Here is a 13,802-nt window from a genome sequence, read left to right as displayed (position 1 = left end):
ATGGAAGCCGCTCAGCCCATCTTGGCACAGTCAGCACTGGTGGCCTACATACGGCGACTCGGTGTGCGCACCGGGCAAACCAAGGGAGATCGCTGGGTGATTGCTTCCATTAGGTGACCAGTATTAAAAAACAAGCAAAGATTCCGACTGTAACTAGGCTGTCGCTTTCCCGGTAACAGACTGGCAGAGCCTTCACCCTGCCAGGAACAGCAGTGGTGGGATAATGCAGGGACAAACTGAGATCTAGTGCTGGGAAGGGGGAGAGTTTTCACAAGTTTGACACACAGGTGGGGCTAGTTTCCTCTCAAGAACAGAGGCCTCTTCAGTGCAACTCTCAGCCCCTGAATGGCGTGAGTGGGAACCGCACTAAGCCCCCTGTGCGGAGTGATTGCTGGGGTAGTGAGGCTAGACTGGCCCTAACGCCAAGGACGGCACTTGCCTCCTATGTGAAGGCAGCAGCCCAAGCTCTGTACGCTGGAGTTCAGTGGCTGGACGGATCAAAAATTCCTTCTCAAATTCCATTTCCCAGGGCGGTGAATCGTTTGTCCCTTGTAAGATTCACTGGGCAAGGAACAAGTGTTTTCAAAGGGAGGGGAGAATGACCCGAAGCGTGTTAGCACTCCTAGGAGTGACAGCGGGCACACGGAAAGGATGGCCAGCCGCCCCCAGAAGCTGGCAGTCTTGTGGGGCTTGCACAGGGTGTCTCCCAGCCTCAGGTACTCAGCCCACAGTACAGATTCAGGCACCAGCATGTAGCTCTCCAAACTAGGGCCTGATCCCGGTGCTAGCGTTAATACCCACGGCTTGCAAAGACTTCTGGCTGCTTTCATAAAGCTCACAGGGACCCAGAACTTAGGTGTCAGGTAGAGCAGGACTCTGCCAGCAGCACAGCTTCCCTTTGCCCTGCCGGCCGGGGCATTGGGTTGAGCGCTGACAAAGCAGAAGCACCACCATTCCCTGCAGCATCTGGGACGCCCCTCCCAGAAGTGACCCAGCCCAGCCGTACTGAAACACCAAGATCTGACAAGAATTAGGCTGCCAGAGTCCTCGCTTAGTGTTAATGTCAAATATAAACACTTGCCCTCAGCTAGGAATTCGTGACTCCAAGGAGCCTGGTGCGAGGCCAGGGGCTAGAGCATTAGGCTGGAACTTGGGAGACTGGGTTCGAGTCCTTGCTCTGGGACAGGCTTCCGGCGTGACCTGGGGCAAGTCACTTGCAGTTGGGTTTTCAAAAGCACTTTTGAAAATGGCACGAGTCTCTGTGCCACAGCTCCCCCTCTATAGAATGGCAATAATGGCACTTCCCCATGGCACATGAGCGGTGTGAAGATGGGGAAGATTGTGTGTGAGGTGATCAGATAGGATGGTAAAAGGAGCCAGATATTTACCTTAGTTAGCTAGAGAGTCCACCATGCAGTGTTAATCTCATGTCTAGGCCCAGGAAAGTTAGTTTCAAGCCTCAGTAGTGGGTTTTCCTCAACCCTTAAAAACCAGCATGAGAGCAAGAGCCACACTGGGCCATGCTGTTCCCATCTGGCTTCACTCAGCAGGGACAGGGACCTTCTGCAGCGAAGGGCTCATGCGTCAGCTGGAGGAGACACTCCGCAGCTATTTGCACAGATGAGTAAATCAGTGAGTCATGCAGCTATAACAATTTACCTGCAAACTGGGACAGCTGAGTTACTGACCCCACCCTTCCCTCCCCTGCCCATGCTACACCAGCTGTATCCACGCAGCAGATAAGGTGAGTGATTAAGGCAGGTTTCAGTGCGGTGAATTTGTCATGAAGCCTTCAGGCAGCATCAGACAGAGAAGTAGTCAGCTCCTGGCAAGTGGGAACAGGCTTAATCAGTTTGAGAGTGAAACTTCAGTGTAACGTGAGAGACAGATTCTAATCGGAGTAGCTAATTACAAAGCAGCCAAGCAATCGCAGAAATTGTTTTTCAAACATCTTCAATGTAATCAAAAAGAAGACTGAGCAGTAAATGGAGAAAGGCCTGGTTTGACAATTGGCTGGAGGATACAATACAGGGCAGCTTTTATTTGACAAAGAGATGTCTGTCTCAAGTACACCCTTTCAACAGCCACAAGTCCCCTCCTGCGTTTAGATCCGAGCTGTGTTCCCTGCCTCTCGCATGATGAGCCATGCTGTTAGGAAGTGGCTTTAGCAGCTCTTACTTTAAAGCAAAATTTCTGTTTCATTGATGTTTGTAGTGGGGAATGGTGCTGTCTCTCATCTGAGGCATTTAACGTTGAGTCGCACGAGTACACCATCCTGAAATGGGGGGGCTACTTTAAACATTACTGTCCCCCACCCTCCCACGGTCAGTCCGACTCTTGAACATGCTTCCAGAGAGTGGTGTGCAACCAACTTGGACAATATCATCATGTTCTCTCTGACACTAGTCTCCCTCAAGGGACAGTGGCAGAGGTGATTTAAAAATGAACTTAGCAGTCGTGGAAGTTTTCCCCACCAACCCCTCAGACAGGCAGTGCAGGCTTGTTTAACCATGCAGTGCTAGCCTGCTCCTTTGCTCAGTAGACAGCTTTGGGCTGGACAGACACAAGTAGAAGGTGGCTTCTTTCTTACGCCTTCTTAGTTGCCCATAAACGTATGCCTAGGGAAACAGAGGTCAGCCCTGATACATATGGTTCAATTTTAACAGAAGTAAGAGGACTTCAATTTGAAGTACGATTTGAGCATAAGATTAGGAGCTAGAAATTCCTTGATTCTAATCTCACTCCTTTAAGAAAGAAAGAAAGACAAAAATCCCCCTAAACATCTGTGGATTTGGACAAGTCACTTACCCTCTCTGCCTTGGTTCCCGAGCTGTACAATGGGGATAAATACTGGGGCCTTGCGGAGTTGAAGAGCCCTGTAGACCTGCCAGCATTTTGGAACAGAAACCGCATTTTCAGAACTCTGCCCCATAACGCTGGAGCTGCTTGGCCACCTTTGGTTTAGGAGCTTGTTCACTGCTTCTTGCCACTTCTGCCACTGATCTGCTACCAGGTTCCCCTGCGAGGCACCGCTGAGGACGTTAGTGGGACAAAGAGCTGCATCTGAAATCTCCCAGCATTTATGTCAAGCTTAAAATGATAAAATGTTTGAGAGATTCTGGAAGGTGAGTTTAGGGCTGTTGGAAGCTGCAAGATCAGCCTCCCAGGGCTTGACGGCCTCTATCCAGCCAGAGACAGGGACAGCAGTGGGGCAAGATTCCCCCCCACACCCTGGCAGGGAGCCTAACTCTGATCAGGAGGGGCCTCCTCTAGCTCACCCTCCATGACCTAGCAAGTCGTTGGTTGCCAAAAAAGGGGTCAATTATGACAGCGGGAAGAGTCAGCCACGCAAACTGGAACCAAACAGCAAGACCTCTGCTCCGGGTACCAGCCTCCTGCCCAGCAGGTCTCAGGGAGGGGGCCTTGCATTAAGGTGGATTTCTCTGACATTGGCTAGTGCATAATCCGTTTAGCTCCAAGGTGAATCACTGCAGTTTTCCTTTTAAGGAGAGCACCGTCTGGGAGGAAGTGGGGGGAGGGGTTCATTGAGAGCTTCTCTGCCACGCCTAGTCGTTGCTCCAGGCTGAGACGCCAAGCCAAAAGCCGATCCCGTCAGCAGAGCTGAACAGAGACTCGGAAGGCTCCCAGGGTGATTGCCTGCTCCTTTTCAAACCAGCCTCCTTGCAAAGCGGTCTCCTTTCCACCAGCGCTCCCAGCCATGGCGAGAAACCACCAGGTGCAAAAAGCCAAGCTGGCCGAGCAGGCCGAGCGTTACGAGGACATGGCTGATTTCATGAAGGCAGTGGTGGAGCACGGGGATGAGCTCTCCAATGAGGAGCGCAACCTCCTCTCCGTTGCCTATAAGAACGTGGTGGGATGCCAGAGGTCCGCCTGGAGGGTCATCTCCAGCATCGAGCACAAGACTGAAGAGGGTGATGACAAAGCGCAGCTGGTGAACGAATACCGGGAGAAGGTGGAAGGGGAGCTGAAGGATGTCTGCAACATTGTCCTGGGGCTGCTGGACAAGTATCTCATTAAGAAAGCCAGCGATGCAGAGAGCAAAGTCTTCTACCTGAAGATGAAGGGAGACTACTTCCGATACCTGGCCGAGGTAGCCACCGGGGATGAGCGCAAAGAAACCATAGAAAATGCTCAGAAAGCTTACCAGGAAGCAATGGACATCAGCAAGAAGGAGATGCAGCCCACGAACCCCATCCGCCTGGGGCTTGCCCTCAACTTCTCCGTCTTCCATTACGAGATCGCCAACGCCCCAGAGCAGGCCATCACGCTGGCCAAAACCACGTTCGATGAAGCTATGGGAGACCTCCACACGCTCAGTGAAGACTCGTACAAGGACAGCACCCTCATTATGCAGCTGCTCAGGGACAACCTTACATTATGGACGGCAGAGTGTGCGGGAGAAGACGGTGGAGAAGCCGCGGAAGAGCCTAAGAACTGAACTGCAGCCCACCACGCAATGGTCATTCTCCCTGTCCCTCCTCCTTTTTTGTAAGACACGTCTCGGCTCCCAGAAGCTCTGCCTGGATTCCAACAGCAAAGGGGACTGACTGGTCTGTGCGTATGGTATTCACACGTTTTATCTTGCCTTTTCTCATGGCAGCTTTGGGACAATTCCCCCTTCCCTGACCCTCTCCCCCTCCTTCCACATTTCTTCCTGCTGGGGCAGTTACTGCTGTGGAAGAGCACTAATAGCTTCACACAAACTTGGGTGTCCCACACATTGTCAGTAACACCGGGGCTTCCTCATCCCTCCAGCATTGGGGCCTGGGGGTGCCTCGTGGCACTTAACATTTAAAAAGGGGGAAGCTGAGTTTGGTTTTCAGGGTAAAGATACCAAAACCTAGTCGATTGCAGCTAGAGAGTGCGCTCTCCTTTGCTTTCTGTAGTGACTTATTCTGCAGGGTTCCTCTCCAGCCTGCTGGGTATTCCTTGCAGTCAGTAGGACGCTGGAGGTGTTGGGCCATGGGGGGTTCTTTGTAGTGGGTTAAGAATGACAAACTTGAGGTGCCTCCTGTATTTGTGTATTGCCAAAGCCACTGCCTGCCTGTCCCTCTCCAATAAAACTGCACTTACGCTCCTGCCTTTGTAGTCCTCGTATTCACTTCTTTACTGCATCCCAGTGTGTGGCATGGCCCTGCCGGGGCATGGCCAACATTGCCTGGCACACCACAGAGCATGTGTTTCCAAGGCACTGGAAGGGGAGAGGGAGTTCCTGGCGCGCTCAAGTCTAAGCAGGGAGTGAGCGCGGTACTTTTCCAGGCAGGTTCATGCATGCCAGGCTGCCTGTAGTTGCTCTGTGCATGAGTGCTGGGCCCGAGCAGAGGAGCGAGGCTCCAGGAAGCCTTGGGAGCAGGTTGTGCCCACAGAGAGACCAACATGATGTGAGACCTGGTTACATTTGATAAGTGATAGAAATAGGTGGGGTGGAGGAGCAGAAGCTTTCCCTGTGGGGAGAGACTCTGAATGGCTCATGAATGGGTAAGCAGGATCCCCTCACCCGCCTGAAGGGAACAGCATCAGTGACCCTTCTTCAGGCCATCTCCAGTGCCAGGTGCCATGACACCCCCCCCCCCCGGGTCTGTCCTGTGTAACTAACTCAGAAAACCCACACTGGTGCAACGTGTACATAGAAAAGTTCTTAAGAAGATTTTGCAACTAACTGGGAGCCTTTAGGGTCCTCCCAGGACTGATCCTGATCAGCCTACACGTAAGTAAACACAACTTACTCTGTCTACACCAGGTGCTAAGTTCTGTGTAAGGGCGTGTTGGGCAACACAGTTTATCGTGCTGTTTTCCTCCTCCAGATGTGGGCGATTTCAGGATTTCACATGGGAGCAGCTGCTAAACTGCCAGCACAAAATGTACCCATTTCTCAGCCGTATGAACGTGCCGTGGGCTCATGAGCAAGTGGAAGGTCACAAGGGTCCTGTCTTAGGCATCCTTCAGTAACAGCATTAAAGAAAGAGCTGTTGAAGTGCGTTCATTTGTGTTCGCAGATGGCAGTGGGGTGGACACCAGCTGGGGATATTTGGATTTCACGGACCACAAGCAGGGGCTTGTCTGCTCACAGAATAAGCTGCTGTTAATGACAATGATCTCCCATAGCTGTCAGGATCACTAGCGCTCAGAACCCCAAAGGGCCTTACACATGGACACCTTCACACCTCTGGAGCGGAAGGCAGGATGCATTTAGCAGTGCACAGCAATATAACCCAACAGCCTAGGGTGGAAGGCAAATACTACATCCAGTTGGAAATGGAGGGAGGCTGAATGCAGTAAGCAGCGCCATGAGGAGAACATGCCATGGCAGCTGTAATGCCCAGGAGTGATCAGGCCCTCTGGTTTACTCCAAGCAGGCGGCTGTAGCTTTAGTCTAGGCTGAAAGCCCAGCATGGATAACTATCGAGCCCACTTCTAAACTGTTCTGCTTTTCATTAAAAAGCACCGGTAGAGCCCTAGACTCACAACCTCAATGAGGGGTCAATGCAGAGAGAGGGAAATCAGAGTCAAGCCTAGCGTCACCAAGACGTTATATGGGTGACATCAGTGGCTGCGCCGTGTGCCCGACGGGAAGGGGGTGCTGACAGTAGGATTTCCACACACCACTCTCCTTGCAGTGCCAGCTTCCTGAGTCCTCAGCTAGAGAGGAAAGGAACATTTGGGGCTTGGATTCCTTGGGCTGCAAACACAGCTTCTGGGGAGGATGCATAGAAGCCCAGGAAAGCTCAGCAGTTATTAACCTGGCACTTTTCCAGCTCATTCCTTTGGAGAATGGGTGTAGCTGACAGACTGTACTGAGTTCAGCTTTTGCCCTCCACTAGTTTCAACTTGACAAATCATTACCATAAAAGAGAGTCGTGCCACCTTGGGCTATGAGCTCATCGGCTGGAGCAGAGCAGAGCTGGGCTGGGCCGGCATTTGGATGGGAAGATAGTGGCGGTGGTGAGTCAATAGGCCCTGCCCACACTAGCCTTTCTGTAGCTCTCCCACCATCACTAGTGCTGCTGAGAGCGCCAGTGTAGACAGAGCACAGGCGGCCACTGGCATTTTATCACCTTGTCACGTAGGGCTGGTTGAGCAGGGTTAGGCACCACGGGCCTGTCTATGTGTGAGCTGCATTGATGATAGAGGGAGTCCAGCGAGCCGCTGAGTCAGTGCAGAACCTGACATCTGGTGGAGGCTGCATCTTTCAGGGGAGACACATACCAAGCTCCTGGCACTTGTGGTCATTGAGGTTTGCGGAGTTGCCTATGAGATGAGATCTGGCTGCCCAGCACCCATTAAAGAATTTGGGGTCTAACTCCCTACTGAGGCTCTGAAAGTCAGTCTAGAGAGCCCAGCCTGCACTTTGCAGCTGGGAGGAGAAGCTCAGTGCCGTTACAGCTGCATGCAGTGAGCTTCCGGCCTTTGGCGCCATTCAGCATTGCTGCGGCTCAGTGGCAAGGGGTGGCGAGGAGCAAATTCCTGCCTCAGCTGCACTGGGGCGGCAGCAGTGGGAGGCAAGGCATTCTGCACCGGTAATGCCAAACGCCTGCCACCAGGACAGTTTACAGCCCACGAAGAGCTGCTAGCCAAGAGATGCTTATTCCTTGCAGGCTGGGAACCTAGTGGTGGCCCCCCAGCCCCTGAAAAGCCGCTCTGAACAGCTGGTGTCTCTGGCAGACGGCCGGCTGAGCGTCTCATGGGTAAGCATTGGGACAAGGCAATACCTAATGGCCACAAAATGAAAACTCAGGGACAGCAGGGGCAGAGACGTGCTCAAGGCGCCCCAGAGTCAGCAGAAGAGCCAAGAGCAGGGGGGTGTCTCCTGACTCCTGGCCCAGAGCTGAACCCCAAAACCACCTAGCCTGCCTTGCCCCCAGGAACTCCACATCCTCTTAGGGAGGGGGCTGACAGTCAAACCAACAGCTCAGGCTTCCGCAGCTGCTGCACTAAGCCCCCCGTTCCCCATGTGCCGCAGCAGGCCCGGAGTGGGCCAGTATTCGGGGCTACACCCTGCTCCTCCGACTCATATGACTAGTCAGCCCAGGGCCATTAAAGGGGCTACTAGCCATGAGGCCAGAAAACAGGCTCTGGCCCTGTAAAGCGACCTGAAGGTGCCCCCAAGCCCACATGCCGAGCCACTATGCGCTGGCCTTGGCTTTACCAGCCCAGGGGCGGAGGAGCGTCGTGTGACCAAACCAGTCTGGCCGCCCACCGGGGAGCCAGGCGATTTGTGCCGAGCTCAGCACTAACGTCAGCACAGAACATTCCCTGCAGAGCTGCCGGCTTGTGATGCTGTAGCTGAGCTCAGCACCTTGTGCCAATTTCATCTCCAGCCACACCCCTGCCGGGCTCCTTCCAGCCCAAGTATGTGGCGCTGAGGCTCCACCCTGCAGCTCCTGGCGGACGGGACGATCCTGGCAGGCCCTCGGGTGCAGCGGCTGTTGAGGGCCCATTAAGCGCAGAGGGCTCCGAGCGCAGCTGTGCAGCCCTCAGGAACCCTGCGTGCAGGTTGAGATTTGCAGCTGCTTCCCAGGAATGTGCAGCACATGCAGTGTCCTACGCTGGCCCCGCTGCGCGCTCGCTGGGCTGGGGCGGGAGCGCCGTGCGGTCAAGCAGCAGGCCCAGCGGCTCGGGCAGTTCGTTCCGGGACAGGGCACAGCTCTAGGGACGTTGCGCATTATTTATCGAAGCCGAGCTGGGCGGGAGCTATGGCCCAATGCCCCAGCACTGGGGAAGCTTGGCCCCAGGCCCCCAGCTGGGTGGCATGAGCCCTTCACACCTGGTCAGGCCACGAGCCCAATGCCTTTGATGGGCCGGACCACATGGAGCCTTACGTCCCCCGTGAGGGGGAGCCTTAGCCCCAGTAACGCCTGGGGAGATTGGGACGGCACGGGCGTGACTGCCAGCGCTGTGCATAGCTCAGTGGCAGAGGTGGGGAAAGGCCCCAGGACTCCTGGCTAGCGATGGGTTCAACAGACACGCTGGGGCTTGGTGCGGGCCCCTCACTAAACAAGAGGCGCCTCTACTTGGCCCGGCTGCGTCACAGGTCCCCCGGCTCTCCTAGACAGCTGGCGCCTCTGTGACCAGCATGCCTAGCAGCTCTTCCTTGCTGCCTGCCTGCTGCCTGCCCCAGCCAGATTAGGCCTAAGGCTGCTGGGTTAAACCCACCCCTGGTTGGTAGCCATTTAAAGTCAGTCCCATCCATAGGCTGTTTTCTGGCCTTTGGACTGCAGGTTGGGTGACTCAGTCTTGTGCCCATCAGCCCAGTCTCCACATCACCGAGCCCCTGGCCCCAATGATCCATGGAGCGTGAGCTCCCCGCCACTGCTGGACGCGGTCCCTGCAGGGCATGTGGCCAGGCCGAGTGGACGCCCATGCTGTCCCTGTGTAATGAAGCATCTCCAGGGCTGGCTCACCAGTAAAGTTTCAGAGGCATCTGTCACCGGGTCACTGATCTCGCTGCCTAGGGCCGCATGCGCCATCGCTGCACATTCATGACATGCGTTATTCTGAGACTGAAACGGGCCGCGTCAGCTGGACCATGGGCGCACGAGACACAAGATTGATCAGACGTCACAGCCCGCTATGAGGGAGGTTGCATTATTATACCCAGTTTACAGAGAGGTAACTCCAAGTCAGTGGCAGTGCTGGGAAGAGAATCCAGGCGCCCCCGGCCCTTCCCCCCGGGACTCCCTGCGTTCCAGGTCCTGACAAGGTAATGTGAGATTCCTTGGTGCTTTCCTGGGTGGTGCACTGATGTAATGTCGTGGGAGGCCAGGCTGCGTAAAGCAGAACCTGTTTGCCTGGCTGCATCACCCTGGGCAGGGCTGAGCTCAGCCTGCTGCCTGCAGTCAGTGCTGGGACTGGAGCGGCCCCCACTACCGCCTCCTACTGCCCCTCCTTCCAGGGCCTGTGATGTCCTCCAAGCTGCTAAACCATCTCTCACGTCTTCGCCCCCACCCCTCAAAGTGCCCCAGCCCAGTCCCACCTCCCCTGTATCCACCTTGGCGTTTGCTAGCACCTCCCAGCGTGTTACTCTGGCATGACTCTGGTCAGTTTGGGACTGAACGCTCAGCGGGATGAGCCCGGGCAGCGGCTGGAGAATGTCACGGTATGAGTCAGAGCATTGTGCTGGAGCGGAGAGATGGGACCGGCTCAGTGGCCAGAAGGGCCCATTAGCTCGTTTAGTCTGAGCTCCTGCATATCACAGGCCAGAGCCCTTCACCCAGGGGTCCACTAACGCACACCGACGCGGCCTGTCAGGGGCTGGAAGAGGGGCAGGCAGCATGTTACTGGCACTTGCAAAGGGGGCGAAACTGGGAGACGGGACGAAGCCAAGGCCCTAATGATCAGACCTGTGAGCAAGAGACACAGCAGGCGTCAGCTGCACCCTCAAAGGGACTGCGCTCTGGACCTGCTCACAATGGGGCAGATGGGCTGCAGACAGCCATGCCCAGCCAGGCCTGGACTTGGTGGTGCAGAATACGGGCGCCATGGGGCGGCCGTGCAGCCTGGCCTGGGGGAGGAGGGGCGCGGCACATGCTGAAGCAAAATGCACCAGCGCAAGAAAGGGCTAGTCCTGCTCTGCGCCCAGCTGTGCTGCGCCTGCACCTGGACCAGAGTTCAGCTCATCCCCAGAAAGCTGATCAGCGGGGGGAGAATCAGAGAAGAGCAACAAAAATGACTGGGTGGGAGTCGGTTGATGGAGGCAGACAGAGGGCAGATTTGGCTTTGCCATGGCTAAGCGCTGGTAGGACCGAGCCACTGGGGGGTCATCAGCGATCTGAAAGGCAGGCGATTAGCTAGGCTACCACCCCACAGGGCTGGAGCTAAGACTGGGAATACGCTCACCAGGAGAAGCTTCCTCATGGGGAAACGTGTTTAGCAGCGAGTGGAAGCCATTTCGAGCCAGACAGTCTCAGAGTACAGTATAGCCTGTTAGCAGTGCCCTGCGTATAGGGAGTTGACACAGACACCTAACTGGAGATTAGTTTGAAATTGGGAGATGTGTAACAGACAGTCTCTAGCCCCTATGATTAGAAACAAAACCCTCCCAGCTGGGAACCCAATGGAACTGATGCAGCCAGGTCTGCAAACAGCCTGAACACCCCATCCCAAGGGGTAGTGTGACCCTGCTCTGTTCCTCTACAGCGAGTGTTGACTCTGAAACCTACTGATAACACCAATGTCTAGTCTGTTAACTAGTTCACTGCACTGCTGGATGTAGAAGCGGAAGTTGGAGCAAAGAGCATTTGGGCAGCTGGTTGTTCTCAGTTTGCTTGAGGGGGGAAGCAGAGGGAGAATGGACAAAGAATTCAACCCCTCCCTGAAAGTCATTTCAGCCCCCACCCAGCAGTCCTTGCCCCATACCAAAAGCCTCACCTGCCTCCTGGGGGGGGGACAAACAAATACGAATGCCTCCCAGCTCAGCAGCCAAAGCCTCCCGCTCGCCCCGCTCTTACATGGCAGTTACTCCAAGTCAATAGGGGCACGTGGGGCACAGTCTGGGGGAGGGAACAAAACAGACTGATAGCAAGGCACACATCTAACACAAGAGGTGCGGCCCTGGCAGGACAAGCCAGGGTGGGGGGTAGGGGAAGGAAAATTGGGCCTGTCACTCTTGGGTAGTGTAGATCGAGCAGACCACACAGGCCATGGGGAACGGGGACCCACCAGTCCAGCCTTGCTACTGTTCCTGTGAGCTCCCTGCTCCTCCGGGCCTGTGGGTGAAGCCAGGACTGGCTGCAGAGCTCCCAGACCGGTGATCAGGGAGGGCAAGGTGGGATTAGCTCCAGCTCAGTGCCCCCCCGGTGCCCAGGTGCTAGCCAGCTAAGGACTAGCCTGACTCCAAAGGGTTACTAGGGTGCTGAGGTGGGAGCCGCAGCGCTGGATTTTGACAGAGCCGAAATGACAGTGTTGCTGGGCAGGGTGGGCGTCGCTGCTCGCTGCACTCAGAGCCAGTCTTGCAGCTTTTCCCAGGATGTGCCGCAGGGCCGGGGCTCAGCGGCAAAGCCGCTAGGCAGCATTTTGTGCGGGCTCAGCACGTGGAACGTTCCACTGGGCCTTTGCTAACGCAGCTCTTTGCAGCAGGCGGGCGAGCTCGGGTGGCGGGGCCAGAGGCGGAGGCAGCTGGGGCACAGATGCCGAAACTGAGTGAAACTCACCCGCTTTGGGTACCGGCTGCACCCGGGGCGACGCGGGCACCCACGGCTGGGGACTCAGGGGCATGGCCACCTGCCAGCTCCCTAGGCACTTGTGGGGGAAGGAGGGCACTGGCCTCCTCCAGGAGCCCCCCAGGATTGGAAGGACACACGGGGACACACACACACAGGCCCAACCCTGCTCTGTGACTCCACTGGCGTCAGTGGGGGCTGTCCGGGTGCAGCTGGCGGGGGGGGGCCGAGCCCGCCCTGCAGTGTGGTGAGACGTGAAAGGAGCTCGTGGCTGCCCCCCCCCCCCGCATGAAGCAATAAAAGCAAAGCAATAGAACTGATCGGGTGCGTGGGGACCAAGCGAGCAGAATCCCAGCCGCACGCCCTGCAAAGCCCATAAAGAGGCAGGGAAGTACCTGGCACCGGCAGGAAAAGCACCCCAGGGGAGGGAGCTGGTTACACCCCAGGTGGGAAGAGCCTTAGAACTAACATCCCGACCCCGCCACTCCCTTGCAACATGTGACATTGCAGGATTCCCAGGCTAGGCTGATATGCCCAGTCTGCGCCTCGTGTGTGTGTGGGGGGGGAGGCTGACCCCCCCCCTCCGCATAAACCCTCCAGCCTGTTGGGGCTGCACCCCCACTGGGAACAGCGATGGGCTACAAGCCAGTCTGCAGATCCAGCCTCCCCCAAAGTTTGGGGGCGTTCAGATTCCCGCCAGCACAGGGGCTCGGCTCTGCACATACCCCTCCCTGGCCTGGGTGAGCAGAGCTCCCCGCAGCGCCTGCCTCTAGTGCAGTGACCCCTGGGCCCAAGGCTAAGCCCGACCCCAGCGGGCCGGCAGAGGGAGCGTGTCACAGCCAGTGCGCTGGTTCGGGCCAGTCTCAAGGTGCTCTAAATTAGATGGAGTTCAATCTTAATCTGAATTAGCCCCAGAGATCAGCTCTGGATCCAGATCTAACCTGCCAAATTTGTCCCCCAGGGGGTCGCTAGGAGGACGAGGCAGGCTGCAGTTCAGGCTGTGCCATACCGGACATAAGCCCAACTAGCAATAACGTGCAGCTGGTTATTCTCGACGGGACTGCAGAGCTTCCTGGGTTTCTGGAAACTCCAGCCCAGAGAGAAGAGGGTCTCTATGCCCCAGAGCCTCCCCCCAGCACTTGGCTGGCCAGGTCAGAGCAGAGGATGATCTTGGGTGTGAGGACAGATGTCACACGTGGGCTGCAGCCTGTTTAGGGACCCTGTTGGGCTTCTGCCCAACACCCTCGCCCCAAAAGTGCTGCCCAGCCATTGGGCACTAGCTGAGGCTGAGACCTGAGCAGATCCCTCCTAGCCACAGCAACACGTGTGCCAGGGTGCAAGACTCAAAAATGCACGCGGGGCTTTTTCAGCTAATTGCCATTGAATGGCCGTTTGGCCCCGAGATCACTGCTGACCCTCTAACCCTCCACAGCAGCACAGGGCTCGGTATTGCTCCGACCCAGAGAGCAACCGCTGCCATCAGCCAGTATCAGCCCCGTTGTGACCAAGCCGGCACCAGGGAACAGCTGGGCGTGGCTGTGACGAAGGCTGAAGCGCAGCTCGGTACCAGTGCTGGCATCGCCGGCTCAGTCGCAACCTGGGCCCAGCTCAGCTACAGCATCT

At 56.2% G+C, this 13,802-nt stretch overlaps 2 protein-coding genes across 3 annotated transcripts in view; both read left to right on the top strand.

Annotated features, from left to right (window-relative positions):
• Window positions 1-5,939, top strand: part of ZDHHC18 (zinc finger DHHC-type palmitoyltransferase 18) — a 31,928-nt gene extending 25,989 nt beyond the window's left edge. The window contains exon 8 of one of the 2 annotated variants that reach the window (XR_005590730.1): window positions 5,826-5,844. Coding sequence is in view for 1 of the 2 variants with exons in the window: in XM_039511204.1 (XP_039367138.1) it covers window positions 5,826-5,924 (99 nt within the window). In the remaining variant the exon portion in view is untranslated. Of the gene's footprint in view, window positions 1-5,825 lie in introns of both variants that reach the window. The other variant, XM_039511204.1, reaches the window with a different exon arrangement.
• On the top strand, window positions 2,553-5,101 carry SFN (stratifin). The gene has a single exon (XM_039511210.1). The coding sequence runs from the start codon at window positions 3,719-3,721 to the stop codon at window positions 4,457-4,459; it is 741 nt and encodes a 246-aa protein (XP_039367144.1). The 5' UTR covers window positions 2,553-3,718; the 3' UTR covers window positions 4,460-5,101.
• Window positions 5,940-13,802: the final 7,863 nt, after the last annotated feature.

Source organism: Mauremys reevesii, linkage group 23 (genome assembly GCF_016161935.1).
Source record: "Mauremys reevesii isolate NIE-2019 linkage group 23, ASM1616193v1, whole genome shotgun sequence".
Classification (NCBI taxonomy): domain Eukaryota; kingdom Metazoa; phylum Chordata; order Testudines; family Geoemydidae; genus Mauremys; species Mauremys reevesii.
The sequence above is the reverse complement of the archived record's forward strand: the minus strand, read 5'-3'. Positions and strand labels throughout refer to the sequence as shown.